Source organism: Odocoileus virginianus, chromosome 18 (assembly GCF_023699985.2).
Source record: "Odocoileus virginianus isolate 20LAN1187 ecotype Illinois chromosome 18, Ovbor_1.2, whole genome shotgun sequence".
In the NCBI taxonomy this organism is placed as follows: Eukaryota; Metazoa; Chordata; class Mammalia; order Artiodactyla; family Cervidae; genus Odocoileus; species Odocoileus virginianus.
This window is the reverse complement of record NC_069691.1, coordinates 49,422,622-49,444,584: the sequence shown is the minus strand read 5'-3', so window position 1 is coordinate 49,444,584 and position 21,963 is coordinate 49,422,622. Positions and strand designations below refer to the sequence as shown.

Sequence of the window (21,963 nt, the reverse complement as noted above, 5' to 3'; positions counted from 1 at the left end):
GGTGTGTGAACACCAGCAAGTCGCAAAGCCAGCTCAGGTCTCATTCAGCATCCAGGAGGAGGAGCGTGTATCCTCTCTCTCCAGGGAGCTTACTACTATTACACTGTCTCACTGCATCCTTTGAATCATAGAACGTGGGGATTTGACATGATTTTTCTTAATTGACTTGAAGTCATGCAGATAGTTCTCATACTGGTTTTGCTTTTGGATTTGAGAAGTGAGCAAATCCAATTTTTTTTCCAGTGACTATTATATAGCGTTACTAAAAGCACAGCACTGTGCAGGGGACATCAAGTTCTTCTCTTGCTGAATTCCTCGAGCATTGCCAGGAAGGTTCTCTCTGATCGAGCCCCTCTTTCCCAGTCCGTGTGCCCCATTCTCATCCTTTCACTCTCAGGCTCCCTTCCATAAACCAGGCAGAAATGGGATCCAGGCATCTGTTTGTAAATGCTTACTGAGGATTGCATGGCAGAAGCACTGGGGGTGCAGTGGCGCATCCCATGGATGTGGTCCCTCCCCTCTCATGGAACTTAGAGTCTAGTGCAGAGTTGGAGGGGGAGGGGCAGACCCATCCCCTTTTGCCTGTCTTTGTACATGAGGTTTTGCAGGAACACAGCCCTACCCATACACCCTGTCTGGCTGCTCTGGGCACTACAGTGACATCTTCTTTGTAGTGACCCTGTGGTCCAAGAGCCTGGAGTGCTTCCTGCTCCAGAGGGTGAGGTGAAGAGGTGAGTACAGGCAGGAGCTGGGAATGTCCCAGGAAGAGCACCCACTCTCTTGGGGAAGAGGACCAGCGTGGAGCTTGCACGCAGGAGAAGGGACGTGTTCATACCTGAATTTCAGGGAAGTCACTTTGGCTACGGGTTTCCCTGGTGGCTCAGTGGTAAAGACTCCGCCTGCCAATGCAGGATATGCAGGAGATGCAGGTTCGATCCCTGGGTTGGGAAGATCCCCTGGAGAAGGAAATGGCAACCCACTCCAGTATTCTTGACTGGAGAATCCCATGGACGGAGGAGCCTGGAACGCTACAGTCCAGGGGGTCACAAAGGAGTCGGACACAACTGGGGGACTAAGCTGCCACCACCACCACTGCTTTGGCTGCAGAACGATAATGATGAAGGACATTGAGTGCAGCGTTGGAATGGGAGGCGCTAACACCTAGGAATCAGAAGCATGGCTCTGCCTGGACGCACGCTTCACCCTGCCATGTACTGATCCCGACATTAGGTCACTTCCCTGTGGGCTGTTTTTTCTGTACAGTGTGTGTGCATGTGCTCAGTCATGTCCAGCTCTTTGTGACCCCAAGGACTGTTGCCCACCAGGCTCTTCTGTCCATGGAATTCTCCAGGCAAGAATACTGGAGTAGGTTGCCATTCCCTTCTCCAGGGGATCTTCCAGACCGAGGGATCAAATCTGGGTCTCCTGCATTGCAAGCAAATTCTTTACCGTCTGAGCCACGTCGGAAGAGATGATTGGATGGCATCACCGACTCAATGGACATGAGTTTGCGCAAACTCCAGGAGATAGTGGAGGATAGGGAAGCCTGGCAGGCTGCAGTTCATGGGGTCGCAAAGAGTTGGACACAACTGAGTGGCTGAACAGCAACAATAAATACGTGTGAAGCACTTAAGGACAGAGTGTTTGCAGTCATCACTGCTCTTCCTATTCTAGTAATCCTGTTGAGAGGGGAGTGTGGCCTGTCCTAGGCCTTTACAGTGTCCACAAAAAGTTAGTTGATCTAAGAAAGATATGGGAGACTTTATGGGAGCCAGATTTGAGGATAATAATCTAGAAAGTGCATTTGAGAACTGTTCCACCTGTTAGAAGTCAAGGCACAGGTATGTAAGTATTTTCGACAGGGCTGGACATCAAATGAGGTCTTACTGACAGTTTATGCAATCCAGATCTAAGCATCATTGTCATGGGTCACGTGAACCCTTACACGTCCAAGAAGGAATGTTATCATCTTAAGGAGCTGTTTTGTTGATGCTGGGAGAATGCTGCTCTTTGGGACTAAGCAGGTATTTCTGTTGATGGGGGAGGTCTGGTTGATGCATAATGCAGATATGCAATGTATAGTGGAGGGGAGGGAGGGGGCAAAAAGCAGAGAAGAGCTTTTGTTCTTTAAGTTTTTGTTGTTCTTTAACTTTTTCTTGTCCTGCTATAAAATAGGAATCTTATTTCACTACAGCGAGGGTGTGGAGAAAATGGCCAGATTCCGGAGCCACGCGGGCAGTGGGACAGGCAGGAGTCAGTGATTGTTCAGATGTCAGAACAGGAGGCTGGGGATGAAGTGGAGGGCTTGAGTTTGATCAGTTGAGTGGATGGGAGTTCCCAGCCCTGAGGTGGGGAAGACGGTGAATGAAGCAGGTGTGTGCAGTGGAATCACAGCAGTTTCCTTCCAGGGCATCTTAAGTTTAGGTGCCAGGGTGACCCCAGTAGAAATATTCAGGAAGCCTTTGACTGTGGACCCAGAGATGAGAAGCAAGATGTGGGCTGAGGACACTGAGGGAGGAAAGATCAAATGAACCTGGTCACCTTGCTGGGGAGATGGAGAGATAGCTAGAACGAGGAGGAGAACAGGCAGGCTCCTAAAAGATCTACATGCAATACCAGGAGTCAAAGGCTGGAGACTTCCCTGGCAGTCTAGCAGTTAGGAATCTGCTTTCACTGCCAAGGGCCCAGGTCTGATCCCTAGTCAGGGAACTAAGATCCACAAGTCACATGGCATGACCGAAAAATAGAAAAGTCAAAGGTTAGACAAAGGGAAGATCAAAACAACTTTTGAAGAAAGATGAGCATGAGGTTTGAATCCATTAAACATTCTCTTGTTGAGGTGGGTGAGCCTGAGAAATGTTTATATTCATGAGTCTCACATCAGTACCTGCCCACCGAACCACAACAGATGTCTCCTGCTTTGGCTACCTAGATTTCACTCATTGTCATGTTCCACATTCTTCCCATAAGCAGCTTTCTTCCAGTGGGATATCAGACACCACAGAGGATGTCCTAGGACAGCTGATGACCTGTTCAGTCTACTTTTCTGAACCTATTTCCCTCCCCTTACTCTTTTCCTCTCCAGTTACTAGTTCACTGGAGCCTTGATGTGAGAAGTTGAAGGGAGAGACTGAGTCTTCCTCCTTTTTGTGGGGTTCTTGGTTCAACATCAGCAACTTGAGTCTGGTATCTTAGAGTTTTATAAGGACTTCTCTATTTTAATTTGTTTATTGCAGTACTTCCCATGGGCTTCCCATGGTGGAGCTAGGGGTAAAGAACCTGCCTGCCAGTGCAGGAGACATAAGAGATGAGGGTTTGATCCCTGGGTAGGGAAGATCACCTGGAGAAGGACATGGCAACCCACTCCAGTATTCTTACCTGGAAAACCCCATAGACAGAAGAGCCTGATGGGCCAGATTCCATGGGCTCGCAAAGAATCGGATTTGACTTAGCGACTAAACAACAAGTGCCTGCTACTTGACTCAGGTGTGCAGTGGTCAGAAGCCTGATGCAGAAGGCTTATCCACATGTACCTGAGCAAAGGCATCCTCTTAGATGGTCGGACGAGGTGCCGCATGTTACACTTAGTTCTGTGTTATAGGATGAAAATTGTGGGAAAAATTTGAAATGGATCCAAAAGGTTACTGGGTGCATTTTCCAACTCAGCTTTGCAGGTTATCTCATCCCTGCATGGACTCCAACCTGTTTCACAATCCTGTAAATGATAGAAAACTGATAGTAATGCGCAAGAGTCTTGTCCATTGAAATGGAAACCGAATCCTGTGGAATGCAGTTGGTTATTGCCCTCTGGGTATGGACCACCATTTTTGCATCTATTTGTCAATTCTTTGCAGTATTCTTGATGTTTATATGTTTATCTATTCTTCACCAGGTCATTCAAAGGATTCACCTTTGAACTGGTTGTAACATCTTATGGTTCCTTCTTAAAATTAATGGGTCAATAAAAATCTGTGTCCCTTGTTCAGCAAAAAGTTCTCATCATCCATGCCCCTGTGTGTTTATACCTGGAAGATTCACAAGGAAATGCCGGCTGTGAGTGCCTGTACCAGAGGGAAGGCAGGAAGATTGCCTTTCATGATATACAGTTAAGGATCCTATGAATGTTGTATCACATGCTTAGAGTATTACCTAAACAAAGAGATTGTTGTTCAGTTGCCAAGTCGTGTCTGACTCTGCAAACCCATGGACTGCAGCATGCCAGGCTTCCCTATCCTTCACTATCTCCTGGAGTTTGCCGAAACTCATGTCCATCAAGTCGGTGATGCTATCCAACCATCTCACCCTCTGTCGTCCCCTTCTCCTCCTGCCTTCAGTCTTTCGCAGCATCAGAGTCTTTTCCAATGAGTCAGCTCCTCACATCAGGTGGCCAAAATACTGAAGCTTCAGCTTCAGCATCAGTCCTTCCAGTGAATATTCAGGGTTGATTTCCTTTAGGATTGACTCGTTTGATCTCGCAGTCCGATGGAGTCTCACCATACATTTGTTAAGTTCCTTTTTGAACTCTTTCAATTTAGTCCTCAGCTAGCCCTTACCAAAACTTTGACATTGACTAAATTCACATTTGAGTTAGCTGACTTTCCAAAGAGTCCCTTGTCTATAAATAAACCACCACTGGACAGCAGCCTGCGTATCAGCCTTACTTCTGCACTCTCCAAAGTCTTTAACTTGACTTTTCAAAATAGCTCTAACACTGTAGAAAAATGCCGGTCAGATGGTTTTGAACTCTTTTATGACTCTCTTTAGGACTCGGGGGATCCTGGCTTGATGGGGAGGGAGGCTGGCAGATCAGCTAGCCGGGTCTGCAGTCCTGGTTCTGACCCACTCACCTGCCCTAGACTGGCCACACCCAGCCTGTAGCTTTCTCTTCTGGTTACAGCCAGCAGCCGTGCCTTTAAGCCATTGGAGCCCAAGCCTGCTGCATATTGAAAACACCTGGGGCGTTCTTAAAACTCCAAACACTCCCATCCATTAAATCTTGGTATCTGAGGGGTGGGACACTGACGTCAGTGTATTTAACGCCACTGAAGTGCGGCTGATGCTGAGAAACAGGGCTGTACAAAGACTGGCGCTGACAGAACAGAAACTTCACACGTGACCCCAGGGACAGAAGCATGCAGGGCTTCTGACAGGAAGATCTGTGCAGCTGACGAGGAGCGTCTGGACAGAAAGGGAGGCCAACCTTCTGGAACATTCATGCACACAGAATCCAGTTTTCCTGGGGCCACCTTTGGAATGGGGCCAGCTAGGTCCTGGGTGTGGTTTAAGAGCTCTGTTAGCCTCGGTTACGGTCGTCAGAGCTTGTTTTATAGTTCTGAACTTAGCTAAACTCTCCCAGAGCAGAAATACTCAGTGGGGGCTGTCAAGATCATAGCCCAGCCCCCGTCCTCTGCCATTTAGGCCACTAAGCCAGCTGTGGGCGGGCTGACACCCAGCACCACTGCACCATGTGGCCATGTGACCGACAGAACGTCATATTCCTTGTCCACCAGACAACTGGGAAAACCACACCGTACACAGGACCTGTTAAGTGCCTGCTTTGGTCAAAGGTCTTAGAGCCTCACTGCTCCAACCTGTAACAATGTGCTTTGTAAGGGTTAGTCGCTCAGTCATATCTGACGCTTGTGACCCTATGGACTGTAACCCGCCAGACTCCTCTGTCCATAGAATTCTCTAGGCCAGAATACTGGAGTGGGTTGCTATTCCCTTCTCTAGGGGATCTTTCCGACCCAGGGATCAAAACAGGGTCTCCTGCATTACAGGTGGATTCTTTACCACTGAGCCACCAGGGAAGTCCAGCAATGTGCTTTATTAAGGGGTTTTTGATAGAGAGTTGAGTTTATGTGGAGAGAAGTAAAAAATGCATCCACCCCTTTATTTTGGAATGTAAGGCAAAGAATTGGGCCTCCCAGGTGCCTGAGTGGTAAAGAATCCACCTGTCAATGCAGGAGACCCCAGTTCTATCCCTGGGTTGGGAAGATCCCTGGAGGAGGAAATGGCAACCCACTCCAGTATTCTTGCCTGGAGAATCCCATGGACAGAGGAGCCTGGTGGGCTATAGTCCATGGGGTTGTAAAGATTTGGACATGACAGAGAGACTAAACAACAACAGGGACAAAGAATTACTCTGTTGCTGGTATGCTGTTCCTTGCCAGGAATGGTTTCCTCTGATGAGGGGGTCCTGGTTCATGGCCTGCTTTAGTTTCATGATTCATACCATTTTATCATTGCCTGGGCTGTTTTTAAAATGTGCACATTGGTGTCATAAACTCTGCTGTGGTTGCCTTCATGTACTCACTGTATGCCCCCCTCCCTTTTGTGTAGGAAGACAGAGCTGTTAATAACCCCGTGCCTGACAGAGGGGGCAACGGACTAGCCCTCGGGGATGACAGATTCAAACCCGTGGTGCCCTGGCCTCATGTGGAAGGCGTAGAAGTGGACTTGGAGTCTATTCGAAGAAGGAACAAGGCCAGACATGAACAAGAGCACCGCCCCGGAGGAGAGAACCAGAAAGACATCATGCAGAGGCAATATCTCACGTTTAAACCCCAGACTTTCACCTACCGTGATCCTGTGCTCCGCCCAGGGGTCCTCGGTAACTTTGAGCCCAAAGAGCCTGAGCCTCCCGGAGTGGTCGGTGGGCCTGGAGAGAAAGCCAAGCCATTGGTTCTGGGACCAGAATTCAAACACGCAGTTCAAGCCAGCATCAAAGAGTTTGGATTTAATATGGTGGCTAGTGACATGATCTCCTTGGACCGCAGTGTCAACGACTTGCGACAAGAAGAGTAAGCACACCCCTTCCTCCTCTTTCTAAACTGGGGGCATGGTTGTGTGGATAGATACTAAGTTAGATTGTCAGAATGCTGTGCATGTGTATATATATGTATATATGCCTTTACTTCAGGGGAATTAGAGGATCTTTGGTCTACAAAATGGGCAGAAAGGGGAGAGCTCCCCATTTGTGTTATTTTATTTCAGGTGTGGCATATAAAATTCTGGGGTCTTCTACACCTCTGCCGCTCACAGTGTGGTCCCCAGACAGGCACTGGTCAGAACTTCCCCTTCTCACAGTCCACAGTGATAAACGAGCTTGTCCCAGGCCGTGGACTCACTGTTAAGTGCATTGCTTAGTTTCACCTGAAAGTGTTTTAGTAGCAGAACTTTCTCAGTGCATGGTTTTTCCCTCCGTACCGAGCTCCCTGTCTCATTGTAGGATGGTAGACAGGAACACTGCTGGGGATGCTCCTGAAACTAACTGGATGTTTGCCACCTTCCGTTTTTTTGTTTTGTTTTGTTTTTAATTGGGGAATAATTACTTGACACTGTTGTGTTAGTGTCTGCTGAACAGTATGCATCGGTCATGTCTGTGTCCCCTCCTCTTGAGTCTCCCTTGCGCCTCTCCCCGCCGCCCCCCCAGGTCACCACAGAGCACCGAGCCAAGTGCCCTGTGCTGTACCGCGGGTTCCCACCAGTTACCTGTTGTCCCCTTGGCCCTGAAACTGGAGGTGGAAAGTCCCGAGTACGTATAAAGGTGTCCTCAGACAGATGAAACCGTGACCCACACTTTCAGGTCCTTTTCACGTATTGTGACTTAAAACAAAGGGTTTCTAGCTCGTGGCTTTTGATTGTGGTGCTTACTGGATGAACTCAAAGCTGTTCTCTCAGTTTATGCAGCAACTGATTCTACTCAGAGGATCTAAGCATCTTCCATTATTGTAGATGCAAACATAATTCATGCTACTAGGGAACTTTCCAGGTGTCTTCCCAGTGAGGCGGGGTTAACATAGTCCTCATGTTAGGAGGTGAACATAGCAGGCACATGCACACACACAGACCCCACAGCAGCATCCTTTATGACCATGGAGTTGAATTCTGGACCTATCGGGGCTGCTCCGGAGGCTTCATATATTGATTAGGTAGAGTGAAAGGGGTTGCATGAAAGACGCAGAGAAAAAAAGAAAGAGAAGAAGTAGAGAACCAGGGGATGAGAGATATAACCTCCAGTACAGAGAAGAGTTGGAGCATCTCAGGGGGCTGAAAAGGGAGGATGTGGGAGCAGTTTGTTCCTGATCAAGGCAGAAGTTTGCCTGGCTTCAGAGTTGCCTCATTTAGAGAGAGAGAGAAAAAAGAAGATGCTCAGTCAAAGTTAATTTCAGATAAATAATGAAAAACGTTTAGTATAAGTATGCCCCAAATAGTGTATGGGATATGCTTATACATTGAAAATATTTGTTGTTTATCTGAAATCCAAATTTAACTGTGCATCCTATATTTTATGGCAGCCCTCCTGGCAGGGGCTGAGCTTGTTGCTAGAATTGTCGTGCACAGACCCTTTGGGACCCTAAACAGAGTCTGTGGTCCCCACCTGGAGTGCCTGCCAGTTACCCGAGATAGACTCGGACTTCGAGTCTGTCACTGGGGTTCTCAGACAGCCTCCTGATGGTCTTCTCCTCATCTCCTCACCTTCTCCTCCCGAGGGGGAAGGAAAGAGGGGGTACTGACTTTCTGCTGTAGGCCAGGACTTAAACTGAGAGGGTTCCCACATATGAACGTGAGTTCTGAGGCTCAGTGCTGTGAGTTCTTTTTTTGTCTGCCCAGCAAGATGGCAGAGCTGTGGTCCTACCCCCGTGGCCCTTCTCTCTCCTCCACCCACACCTTCCTGGACCACATGCCTCAGGGCAGGGTTTGCTAGATGATACGGTCCTGAGAGCAAGGAATTTGTCTTCTTCTCCAGCTCCTTCCAGTAACTGACATCCAGGAGCTTGGCTATGCCCAGCAGGGAACATCTGGGAAGAGAATGAATGAGTAGATAAAGGAGTGAATGAAGGAGTCTGCTGAGGTCAGACACTTGGCTCCACCACCAGACACGCGATCTCAGACCAGCTCCTTACCCCACAGCCCTCAGGAACCTGATCCCCCCAGGCCCCCCAGGTTGGCATCAGGATTGAAGGACATAATAGACTAAGAATCTCACCGCAGGCCTCGTGGTTGGAAACTTAAGTAGTGGTGGCTTTTTTTTTTTTTTTTAATTGTTATGGTACTTTCTTCAGGTCACAGTTTGTCTAAACTATGTAACTTTGGGGTCCTCTGTTGCCTTTTGGAAAATGTGGGTGCCCCACACAGCCATGTCCACATGACTTTGTTTCTCCTTACACTTCCATTGATGGCAGAGCCTTCATCCCCTTTGATAATCCCAGACACACCAGGTACCTCTGAAGCCCCTGTCTCTCTGGGTCTTGCTCTCCTACAATCATCTTTCTTCCTGTCTTTCTCTCTATTCTCCATGCATGCTCCCTTCCTTTCTAATTTTCTTCTTGCTTCTAATCTCCCTTCCTCCCTCCTGCCATGCCTTTTCACAGGCTGATCATCTCTTTGTTCTTTTCTCTGGCATAACTGGAGCACTGCTCAGAAATGAGATTATTGCATGTTCAGGCGAACACTGTGGCCCCAGTCAGATAAAAGGACCAAGACTATCTTAACAAACTGCTCCTAAGCTCTTTTATCAAATTCTATGCTAGTGAGAAAACTTATATTCAAAATCTTCAAACATCATAACTCCCAGGAAAAAAGATTTTTTTTAACTGAATCCAGATGACTTTAAAACATTTGATTCTTTCTCACCCTTTTGGAAAAAATGGGATAGGCTTCTTTCCTGTTTGAACACTTTAAAAGTCAGTGTAGACTCATAAATAGTTACTGAGTTGAGTTATTCATCAATTAGAATGTGCTCAGTCTTAAAGAATTCTCTGCAAAATAAAAAGGTCAACAGCAAAGAAAATGCGGCTAAGTTCTGCACTGTATCTAACACCTTCCTTCTGCTACAGAGGCGGGCTTCCTGGGTGGCTCTGGTGAAGAAGCCGCCCGCCAGTGCAGAAGACACAGGTTCAGTCTGCGAATCAGGAAGATCCCTGGGAGGAGGAAGGAGGGCGTTTGCTCAAATTCACGTCCATTGAGTCAGTGATGCTATCTAACCATCTCATCCTCTTCCACCCCCTTTGCCTTCTGCTTTCAGCCTTTCCCAGCATCAGGGTCTTTCCCAGTGATCCAGTTTTCTTGCCTGGGAAACCCCCCAGAGAGGGGAGCCTGGTGGACTACCGCCCACGGGGTCGCAAAGAGTCAGACTCAACTTAGCAACTGAGCATGCACACACGTGCTCTATAGACAGCATGAAAGCGTCTCATGCATTCATGTCCCACACGCCCACCCTCTTGAATACTCAGCCCTGTGGAGAGCGTCCCTCACGAGGCCTGAACTTCTGCAGCGGTGGGGGCTGATCAGCCTGCCCTCTGGCCTTTGCTGCACATGCTAGTGAGCCGCCTGCCACCCCTAGAGACCCAGCTCTGGGCCGTCTGTCCAGCTGCGGCATCTGCCAGGGCTCACCTGCTTGTTCCTGTGGCCGCTCGGTCGTCCTTTCAGATGAAAACCTGGACAGGACCGCCCGGCTGCTGGGTGACTCACCCTCACGTCGCTCTCAGTTTTGAATCCCATCCCCGAGCTGACTCACTTGCTGGCTGTTGATCGCTCGTTAGGAGAGTGAGTAACGGTGTTTTGAGTGAACCGGAGGCCTGCTTCTTTTTTTATAGACTTGAGCCAAGAATGACTTCACCTGCCTTCACACTTGTTTTCTATAAAAAAAAACATGCACATGGCTCTCTGCATGGTTCAGCAGAGATGGAGCGTCTCCAGTAAGGAGGTGCTGTGCTAGCCCATCAGGAGTGCAGTAAGAAGTGTGGTCCCTGCCTTCAGGGCGCGCGCCGTCCACCCCTGGGGGATGGGAAAGGTCACTGTGATGTAAGAGCCTGAGGAGGGGAGGGGGGCCATGGCAAGCTACAGGGGGGGCAGGAAAGGGTTCAGGGGGTGCACTAGAGACAGGCCCGAGGATGAGGGCTTTTCCCAGGAGAAGGTTACAGGTCCCTAGCCTGGGACTGGGAGGAAGGCAGGTGCTGCGGCTCACGTGGATGCCGCAGCAGGTGTGGCGATACAGTAGGAAGCTCAGCGAGGGTCGTGTTTGCAGGCCCCCAACGCCCTCCACAGTCTGAGCTGAATGCAGTGCAGGGGAGACCACCCCCCAGAGGCTTAAGGAGAACCTGAGGAGTGTCAGACTCTGCAGAGGGTGGGCGCCTGGCATCGCCACAGGAAATTGAGTGGAGTCCACAGAAGCAGACAGAGGAGACTCGGAGAGCAAATGAGAGTTAAAACGGGGGCGGGAAGAAGGAATCAGAGTCAGTCCAAGGCTTTGACGTCCAGAGACACAAAAGAGGACACCACTGCCCAGGGAGGGGCAAAGGGCAGAAGAACTGCTCTGCTGGGAGTTGCTGTGCCTGGACATCAGCCTTGGGCAAAGCCCACTCCACCTCAAAGCCCCGCTGGAGCAGCCCATGTGTAGGAAGTGCCGTTTGTGGTCTGTTAGATTTTCTTCTAATAAAGCGTAGAGTTTTATTTCCTTTACTGTAAACTCACTGCTGATGCAAATACATGGAAATTATTCTTGCCCTTTTTCTGCCCAAGAAGACAGACAATCGGGGGGTATAGAATCCAAGCTATTTTGTTTCAAACAAATTAATTAAATATTTTGACTAGTTGAGCAAATTCATCTGCTTCTCCTGTTTAACCTTTCCTCCTGCCTAGACTCCTGTCGAATTTCTGTCTTGTAGAAAATTATCTCAGTCACATTGACAGAGCGAAATAATGAAGTGCCTCAAAAACTCTTAAGAGCTTTGCAAATGTTAATACGATTAATTGTTAATAACTTTGTTAAGCTTGTCTGTGGGAAACTGAGGTTTTTTTTTCTTCTTTTTAAAGATATTACACATTGACATTCCTGCCTGATGCACTTGGTAATTCTATTCTTACCTGATACCAAAACACTGACGTTTATACTCTAGTTTTATTTAAGGTAGCTGTGGTTGTGAGCTGTCTTCATTCTCCATGATAAAGGCTCTTTCTGATGCTCTTGTTCAGAGCATAGAGCTATAATTTATCAAATAGTTGCTATTAATATTTTCAAATTATGCTACGGAGTTCTTTTCTAATTCCAGTTTCTACAGATCATGACCCATGGGTTTCAGTTAACACGGACTAGAAGTAAGGAGCTGCTCGTAAGAGATTAAAATGAATATTAGAATAATCTATATATGATGTACATGGGGCTTTCCAGGTGGCATTAGTGGTAAAGAACCCACCTGAAAATGCACAGGTTCGATCCCTGGGTCAGGAAGATCCCCTGAAGATTCCCTGGCAACCCACTCCAGTATTCTTGCCTGGAGAATCCCATGGACAGAGGAGCCTGGCAGGCTATGGTCCACAGGGTTGCAAAGAGTTGGACAAAACTGAAGCAGCTTAGCACAGCATAGCACATAAATGATGTACGCACATGTGTGTGTGAATCATATAAGTGCACCATGAACTTCAGTGTTTATCCTAGTTTCTATTAGCACGTGTGTGCTGGTTCCACACAACCCCATCCAAAAACACAGGTCACAATCACTGGCACTCGCTCCTTTCCCGTCTCGGACTGCCCGAAGCACATCTCATTTCTCAGAGTACAGTATGGCAGCCGTAGAGCTGACCTACATGCAGGAGCACATTTTAAATTGGTTTCGGATGACCCGCAATGGACATGCTGCTGCTTTTGCATACAGAAAGTATTGCTTTCTAACTGGCCTGCAAGTTTCTGCTCTTGGAAGCCACTTTCTGTGAGGTCAGAGATTTTCCACATTAACTTTAGAAATAAATCGTGTTCTGATTCCCAGTTTCTTCTTTCTCTTCTAAACACACACACATATACATCTGAACATAGACACACATCTAAACACTGCTGCTACTGCTGCTAAGTCACCTCAGTCGTGTCTGACTCTGTGCGACCCCATCCCTGGGATTCTCCAGGCAAGAACACTGGAGTGGGTTGCCATTTCTTTCGCCAATGCCTAAAAGTGAAAAGTGAAAGTGAAGGAGCTCAGTCATGTCCGACTCTTTGCGACCCCATGGACTGCAGCCTACCAGGCTCCTCCGTCCATGGGATTCTCCAGGCAAGAGTACTGGAGTGGGGTGCCATTGCCTTTTCCGACATCTGAACACAGACACATCCAAACACAGACACATCTAAACACACACACACACACACACTGCACTCTGGAATTTTCTGAGTAATAGGGGCACAGCTGATTATTGTTTGAGGCCCTACTGACCACAGGAGACAAAACTGGACTTACTGTAGAGGTTGGGGTAACTTAGGTCACCCCAGCTTGCACAGCAGTTTAGAGGGATGCCTCCAGAAACTGAGTATGAGGTCATGTGTTGCTCCAGGCTCCCAATGAGCAGAGCAGCGCCTTTGAACCCCTGCCCCTCCTCAATGGCCTGTGGGGTGGCTCCCACCCCTCGTGGGAACATGTTACCAAACATGCTGAGGCCTGATTTGGTAAATGAGGTCCTTCCCACTAATATAACTTCATTTCCCCTCAAACTTCCACCACCAAGTTGTAGAAGGACACGGTTTGCCTGGTAAAAAGTTACAAACACAGACTGCTTGTTTTGTTTTTCCGGAACCCTCCACCTCCACCCAGGGATTTCGAGTAAGTTCCCTGGAGGTTAGGTAGAGAAATGTTCCTGGAGGTGCCATGAGGTACCCCAGAGCGGCCCAGCCTGGTGACAGACCTTGCCAGGGAGACCTTGACTTTTCCTTTCTCTCCAGGGTGAGTTTCCCACCCGTCTGGAGAACTGGCATGAAGATTAAGGGGGGAGAGTGGGGGTTGGTACCCTGTCCCACTGGAGCATCTGAGTTTTGGAGCTGATGGCCTTTTCAGAGTTTGGTCATTGTCCTGACCAAACCCTGAACTTGCCTGGACTGAAGAAAGAGCCCAGAGTCAGCGACTGAGACATCAGTGGTTCCATGAATGGGAGAGCTTATACACCTGAAGCCAGCTCCTGGGGTGACAGACATCCCACCTCGGGCGGCAGGCGGTGGGCAGAACAAGGTGGCAGGCTTCACTGGGGCGGGCAGGGGAAGACTGAGGTTGGCAGTCCTAGGAGGGATTGAAATGAGGTGGGCACATCAGTTACCAGGGAAACCAGCAGAGGAGCTTGCCCCTCACGGCCCCTTTGATCAGCTGTCTCAGTGGCGACATTCTGATACAAAGATTAGAGCAACCTCTAGCTGGGCCTGGGGCGGGTATACAGGCACTTACTGATCAGGCCCCGTGATGAGCAGGGGAGGTCAGCCAGGTGAGTGGGTGTACGTGAGGCGGGGTGGCTGGGGCCAAGCTGTCCCGGGGGCCTGGCCGTGCGCTCAGGCGGCTCCCGCCCGGGACAGCAGGTCCCCGGGAGTCAGTGCATTATGTTTTCTCAAGTAGGGGCCGTGGGGGGAGCAACAGGGAGGACTTGTAGGATTCCGTGGAGGCACTTCTTAGTCACCTTTGCTCACTTTAAGACAGATATGTAAGAAATGCACTTAGTATCAGATAGAATTACTCTTTCATCATCCTTGCAACAAGTAAGGTGAACAATGCTAAAATGTAGAAAGCCCAAAGTAATTCCATGGGTTAAAATGATATAAAAATAGTTTAACTTCAGTAATATTGTCCAGTTCATTGCTGGGGAATGGCCAAGGTTTTGCTTTCCTCGTCCCAGAATCCTAGAGGGGGCGTCCGCAGTCCCAAATGTAGCTAATGTGGAGAAGATTGTCATTTTTAGTTAACCTCAGTAACTCCTTTCAGGGGCTTCCCAGGTGCTGTTAGTGGTAAAGAACACTCCTGCCAATGCAGGAGACACAGGAGACCCGGGTTGGATCCCTGGGTGGGGAAAATCCCCTGGAGGGGGAAATGGCAGCCCTGGAGAAGGAAGTGGTATTCTTAGCTGGGAAATCCCATGGACAGAGGAGCCTGGCAGGCTACAGTCCACCGGGTCACAAACAGCTGGACAGGACTGAAGCAACTTAGCACACAGGCAACTCCTTTTAGAAGGAGCACTGCCATTTTGAGCAAAAGGAAAACATCCACACCTTCTCCAGAATGGCAAGGCCCGGCAGGCACATCAGAACTGGGAAAAAGGGCTCTGGAGAAAGATGTAAGCATCTGAGCTCCGTGTTCCTAGGACTGTCCCCGCAGAGGAAGGGCCTGGGGGGCGGGGGGGAGGGGGGTGGTCTTCAAAGACCCTTGCCTCGTCTTCTGTGAGGCGGGAGCTCCCCCTAGAGGCGGACGGGCTCAGTGCAGGCCTGCCGGGGCTTCTCTCAGTGAGGGGAGTGGGAGGGGGGCTTCAGGAAGGCAGAGAACGCCTTCCTGAAAGTAACATGGTGGTTCTTATTGAAAGCCAAGAAGAGTTTGTGCTGAGCAAGACATGGAGCCTCCTAGATTAGGGTTTGGCTGTCCCTCCTTTTTTGAGGAAAGTAGGGAAAACCACTAGACCATTCAGATACGACCTAAATCAACCTTACGATTATACAGTGGAAGTGAGAAATAGATTTAAGGGACTAGATCTGACAGACAGAGAGCCTGATGAACTATGGACGGAGGTGTGTGACGTTGTACAGGAGACAGGGATTAAGACCATCCCCAAGAAAAAGAAATGCAAAAAAGCAAAGTGGCTGTCTGAGGAGCCCTTACAAATAGCTGTGAAAAGAAGAGAAGTGAAAAGCAAAGGAGAAAAGGTAGGATATACCCATTTGAATGTAGAGTTCCAAAGAATAGCCAGGAGAGCTAAGAAAGTCTTCCTCAGAGATCAATGCAAAGAAACAGAGGAAAACAACAGAATGGGAAAGACTAGAGATCTCTTCAAGAAAATTAGAGATACCAAGGGAATATTTCATGCAAAGATGGACTCAGTAAAGGACAGAAATGGTATGGACCTAAGAGAAGCAGAAGACGTGGCAAGAATACACAGAAGAGCTATATACAAAAGATCTTCACAATCCAGGTAATCACAATGGTGTGATCACTCATCTAGAGCCAGACCTCCTGAAATGTGAAGTCAGGTGGGCCTTAGCAAGCATCACTATGAACAAAGCCAGTGGAGGTGATGGAATTCCAGATGAGCTATTTCAAATCCTAAAAGACGATGTGAAAGTGCTGCACTCAATATGCCAGCAAATTGGGAAAACTCAACAGTGGCCACAGAACCAGAAAAGGTCAGTTTTCATTCCAATTTCAAAGAAAGGCAATGCCAAAGAATGCTCAAACTACCACACAATTGCACTCATCTCACATGCTAGTAAAGCAATGCTCAAAATTCTCCAAGCCAGGCTTCAGCAATATGTGAACCATGAACTTCCAGATATTCAAGCTGGTTTTAGAAAAGGCAGAGGAACCAGAGACCAAATTGCCAACATCTGTTGGATCATCAAAAAAGCAAGAGAATTCCAGAAAAAAAACATCTATTTCTGCTTTATTGACTATGCCAGACTCTTTGACTGTGTGGATCACAATAAACTGTGGAAAATTCTAAAAGATATGGGAATACCAGACCACCTGATCTGCCTCTTGAGAAACCTGTATGCAGGTCAGGAAGCAAGAGTTTGAACTGGACATGGACCAACAGACTCGTTCCAAATTGGGAAAGGGGTACGTCAAGGCTGTATATTGTCACCTTGCTTATTTAACTTATATGCAGAGTACATCGTGAGAAACGCTGGGCTGGATGAAGCACAAGCTGGAGTCAAGATTGCCGGGAGAAATATCAGTAACCTCAGATATGCAGATGACACCACCCTTATGGCAGAGAGTGAAGAAGAACTAAAGAGCCTCTTGATGAAAGTGAAAGAGGAGAGTGAAAAAGTTGGCTTAAAGCTCAACATTCAGAAAACTAAGGTCATTGCATCCGGTCCCATCACTTCATGGCAAATAGATGGGGAAACAGTGGAAACAGAGGCTGACTTTATTTTTTGGGCTCCAAAATCACTGCAGATGGTCACTGCAGCCATGAAATTAAAAGACGCTTACTTCTTGGAGGGAAATTTATGACCAACCTAGACAGCATATTAAAAAGTAGAGACGTTACTTTGTCAACAAAGGTCCGTCTAGTCAAGGCTATGGTTTTTCCAGTGATCATGTATGGATGTAAGAGTTGGACTATAAAGAAAGCTGAGCGCAGAAGAATTGATGCTTTTGAACTGTGGTGTTGGAGAAGACTCTTGAGAGTCCCTTGGACTGCAAGGAGATCCAACCAGTCCATCCTAAAGGAGATCAGTCCTGGGTGTTCATTGGAAGGACTGAGGCTGAAGCTGAAACTCCAGTACTTTGGCCACCTGATGGGAAGAGCTGACTCATTGGAAAAGACCCTGATGCTGGGAAAGATTGAGGGCAGGAGGAGAAGGGGACGACAGAGGATGAGATGGTTGGATGGCATCACTGACTCGATGGACATGGGTTTGGGTGGACTCTGGGAGTTGGTGATGGACAGGGAGGCCTGGCATGCTGCAGTCCATGGGGTCACAAAGAGTTGGACACGACTGAGCGACTGAACTGAAGTTAACTGTCCCTGTGGTGGAGCCTGGCTGTTGCCGGGTAGGGGCCGTGGGGGGCGGAGGCTGAGGAGAGGGTGTGCTGCGGTCCTGTGCCATCACTGAGGACACGAAGTTTCCAGCCCCGAGGCATTCATTTACACTTATTCCTATGGTTTTGGGGAAATATTTCTCGTTGCTTTGTTTGTTTATTGGCCATGCCACAACGTTTGTGGGATCTTAGTTCCCCAACTAGGGATTGAACCCAAACTCTCAGCAGTGAGAGCAGAGTCCCAACCACTGGACTGCCAGGGAAGTCCCTCTCGGTCATCTTAAAATGAGGTTAAACTTGTCTTCCACTCCCACATGATGAACTGTCGTGGCCATGCTGATTCGTTCTTACTTTTCTGTTGCCGCAGCTGATGATGACAGGGTGCTCAGTTAACACCCGGCAGGAGCAACAGCGTCCTTTTCCGCTTATGGAGCACCTGCTGGGTGTCTGGCAGTGTACTGTGTTCACCCACACACTGTCTCCCTTCTTAGATTTATGCTGAAACAGCACGAGTGTTTTTCCTCCTCTGTGTTTACAGAGGACAAAACTGAGGCTCAGAAGCAGAAAAGTTGAAGGTCGCATAACTAGAAGTTTGGGGTGGTGGGACCCTGATTCTGGCTTCCTCACCACATTGCCTGGTTAGTGATGATACAGTAACGGCCAGGTGTATTGTACATGTGCGTGAGTGCTAAGTTTGCTTCAGTCAAGTCCAACTCTTTGCGACTGTATGGGCTGTAGCCCACCAGGCTCCTCTGTCCATGCAGAGTCACCAGGCAAGAATACTGGAGTGGGTTGCCATACCCTTTTCGAGGGGATCTTCCTGACCCAGGGATGGAACCTGTGTCTCTTACTGCTCCTGCATTGGCAGGCAGGTTCTTTATCTCTAGCGCCACCTGGGAAGCCCCTCATTGCAGTATATGCATCACATTAACTTTCTTTTTTTTAAGATGGAAGGAACTTCTTTTTAAAATGATTTTTTAATTTAATGTAGTTTATTTATCTATTGGCTGTGCTGGGTCTCCGTTGCTGTGTGGGCTTTCTCTAGTTGTGGCGAACAAGTGCTGTTCTGTAGTTGTGGTCGGGTGGCGAGCTGCAGGGCACAAGCTCCAAGTATGTGGGCTTGGTGGTTGTGGTGCATAGGCGTAGTTGCTCCGAGGCATGTGGGATCTTCCCAGATCAGGGATTGAACCTGTGTCTCTTGCATTGGCAGGGGTTCCTTTACCACTGAGCCAACAGGGAAGCCTGCACTTTTTTAAAAGAGGAAAACAGAAAGTTAGAAAAAGGGTAAAAGGGCAAAGGTTTTTCTCTCATTGCCGCAGAAATCTTTCCTGCTCCTCGGCCACGTTTTCTCCATCTCAGCACTATTGGCGGTCCTGGCAGGTGGGCTGTCCTCTGCCTTGTAGGGTGGTTAGCGGCATCTCTGGAATCTCTCCACCCGATGCCCATGGCACACACAGCCCCTCCCTGTCCCCAGCCGTGACAACCTGAATGTCCCCAGACTTCATCACATGTGCCCTGTAGGGCAGAATCTCTCCTGGTTAATAATCACTGCTCTGCAGGGCCGGTCACCACAATGTTGAGTGGAGGGGAAGGGACCAGGGTAGGGGGTGGGTAACACGATGGGAAAAACAGATGAGACTTACAGCCTTGGGGGGAGACAGGCAAGAGATCTGTGAAATAGCCAAGTAAATAGATGTAAAATGAAGTTAGTTATTATCTGTGAGGGTTTTGTGATGGACTTCAGAACACCTGTGGCCAAACATGCAGACATCACTGGTGGTATTTCAGTAATTGTTCGTGGGTACACAAAAGCTTTTTAACAGGAAGATACAGCAACTTGAGGACATGCATTGATTATTTTTACTCTCCCCCTTCCATTAAAAAAAAAAAAAAGAGTCTTCTATATAATACCTGAGTAGTCACTAGGCATTTGTTATTTTTGTTCTAATGATTGCAAAACTTTGAGCAGATACACAGAGGAATCAGAGGAATGTAGTCAAAGCTGAAGTGACTTAAGATGTGAATGCTTATGATACAAGATAACATGTCCTTGACAAGACAAAACCAGCCTGGCAGGGCATTTGAACTGTCTTGTTTTCCCCATCAGTTTCCACTATGAAGTGTAATGTGTGGGTGTCACACCTCTGGTTGTTGCTTCTGTGTCTCTGCCCTCACCGGGCAGGAATTCTCTGAGGACACATTCCCCACAGTCCACTCTCTCTCTGTCTCTCTCTCTCTTTTTTTTTTTTGGCCATACTTTGAAACATGTGGGAACTTAGTCCCCTGACCAGGGATCAAATCCACACTCTCTGCATTGGAAGCTTGGAGTCTTAACCACACAATTCCCAGGGAAGTCCCCCACAGCCCACTCTGAGTTTAGTTTCCCCATCCATGAAGAAAGGGAGTCACCAGTGTTTTTAGCTCATTTCTGGCACAGAATATGCAGAATCCTCTCCCGGTGGCTCCCTGGGGATCATCTCCATACATTGGTCCTCCCATCTCCTCGAAACTCCCAGGCTACCCTGTCCAGTTTGGAAACCACTCGATTAGGCATCCACCAAGGTCTATTCCATTTTCCAGGTAGTTTTCTCTATGTTTCTACATCCTCCCCCAGTCTTCCTAATGCATCTCTAGACGCAAAGCTGAGCAGAACTGGTGTGCAGCGGTTGCCAGTCTGGCTTAGCAGGATGTGGGTGCCATCACTTATCCCCACCACCCACCCAGGGCAGGGGTACCCTGGCCCCGCAGGGTGTGACCGCTCTTCTTGGAAAGTCACAGCGGACGTAGGATCAGGGCAGAGACACTTGCTGCTCTGCTTCCAGCCCTGCAGCCGCAGGCACTGAGGGGTGAGGGTGGGACAGAACCCGTCCCCAACCCTGTGCCTGCCCGCAGGAGGCATCTGGTCCTCCCGGGCCTCTCACCACCCTCATAAAAGACCAGGGAGGCCTGCTCTTCAGAGAGTTGTTTCAGTGTATTATCTGTGATGCATGATTATGAAGCATCTTTATAGTAATAAAGTGTTTTGCTTAGGAGCAAAGCAAACATAATCGTGTATTATCAATTACAAAGTGACTCTCTTTAACTGGAGGCACTTAAAATCCTGTCCCTCTGTAGCAGGGGCCTCTGCTTAGATCTGAGTTGGAAGAAGACACTTCAGGGGGAGCAGGGGGTGGGGGGGGTGGGGTGTGGTCCTCGAGCAGAGGGTCTGTATTAAGGGATAGGGCAGATCCGCCATCAGTGTGAGGTCCTGTCACCTGGACTGGCCTCCAGCTCATGCCGAGGAGATGCTGTGGAGGAGCAATCCCCCGAATTGTCCATGGGTCTCCACACCTCTGGGTTTGTTGAAGCTGGCAGCCCCCACCTGGTGGGTTCTGCAGTGGCCCTGCTCTGGACGGGGTGTGGCAGCGGGTGGAGCCTGAGGAGATGGAGCCTCAGGTGCCTGGGAGCCCCGAGCCCACGGGTGCAGCGAGGCATGGACCTCTCACAGCTGAGAGGAGTCAGAGAGCTGGCACCTCTTCTTGGCAGATATGGGTGATAGACATACGCACTCTATTTCCTGGTGAGTATTAAATCTGATGTTGTTTAGTCACTCAGTCATGTCCAACTCTTGGAATCCTATGGACTATAGCGCACCCTCCCCACCCCCACCCCACCACCAGCTCCCTCTGTCCATGGGATTCTCTAGCAAGAATACTGGAGTGGGTTGCCATAGCCCTCCTCCAGGGGATAAAAAAATGTAAAAGTCATACAACACAGTGGGTATCATGACCCCCACTGGTCAGAAATCACTGTCAACTGGCATAGCAGAGACCCCACAAAAGCTCTTTCTCTGCGAGTCTCTCATCATGCAGGGGGTGTGTTCAGCGCCATCCTTAGGGCATATAGCCCTCTCCGTTGTCCTCTATCCAGTCATCCTGTTCCATAAGAGGAGGAGGCGTCCTTAATGTCAGCTTAAGATGAAGAACTAGTTTACTGGAAAGTGTGGGGTGACTGAATCTATAATTTGCATTATTAAGAGAAGTGAAGAAAGAATTAAGATACATAAGGGCTGTGGGGTGTAGTATGTGAATAAATACTTCGTAATAATAAACACCTTTGTAATTTCTAAAAACACACGTCTGTTTTCCAGTTTAACCCTGTATTTCTTCTAACTCTAAGCATCATTGGAGCCTATCCTGTCGTCTAAGCAAGAGAACACGTAGTCTTTTAAAAGGGTAGGCTTGCCAGTGAAACAGGCTCATTTCTCTGTTGTTTTTTAGTAGCTCAGTCATGTCCAACTCTTTGTGACTCCATCAACTGTAGCCCACCAGGCTCCTCTGTCCATGGGATTTTGTAGGCAAGAGTACTGGAGTGGGTTGCCATTTCCTTCTCCAGGGGATCTTCCCTACCCGGGGATCTAACCCATGTCTCTTACATTGCAGGCATGTTTTTAAACACTGAGCTACCAGGGAAGCCCCGTTTCTCC

The 21,963-nt window shown here is 48.5% G+C and overlaps 1 protein-coding gene across 4 annotated transcripts in view; it reads left to right on the top strand.

Annotated features, from left to right (window-relative positions):
- The window catches only part of GALNT7 (polypeptide N-acetylgalactosaminyltransferase 7), a 132,546-nt gene that overhangs the window by 61,611 nt on the left and 48,972 nt on the right, over positions 1 to 21,963 (top strand). For all 4 annotated transcript variants that reach the window (XM_070480688.1, XM_070480687.1, XM_020898299.2 and 1 more), the window contains exon 2: positions 6,343 to 6,803. In XM_070480688.1, the coding sequence (XP_070336789.1) occupies positions 6,343 to 6,803 (461 nt within the window). The remainder of the gene's footprint in view (positions 1 to 6,342; positions 6,804 to 21,963) is intronic.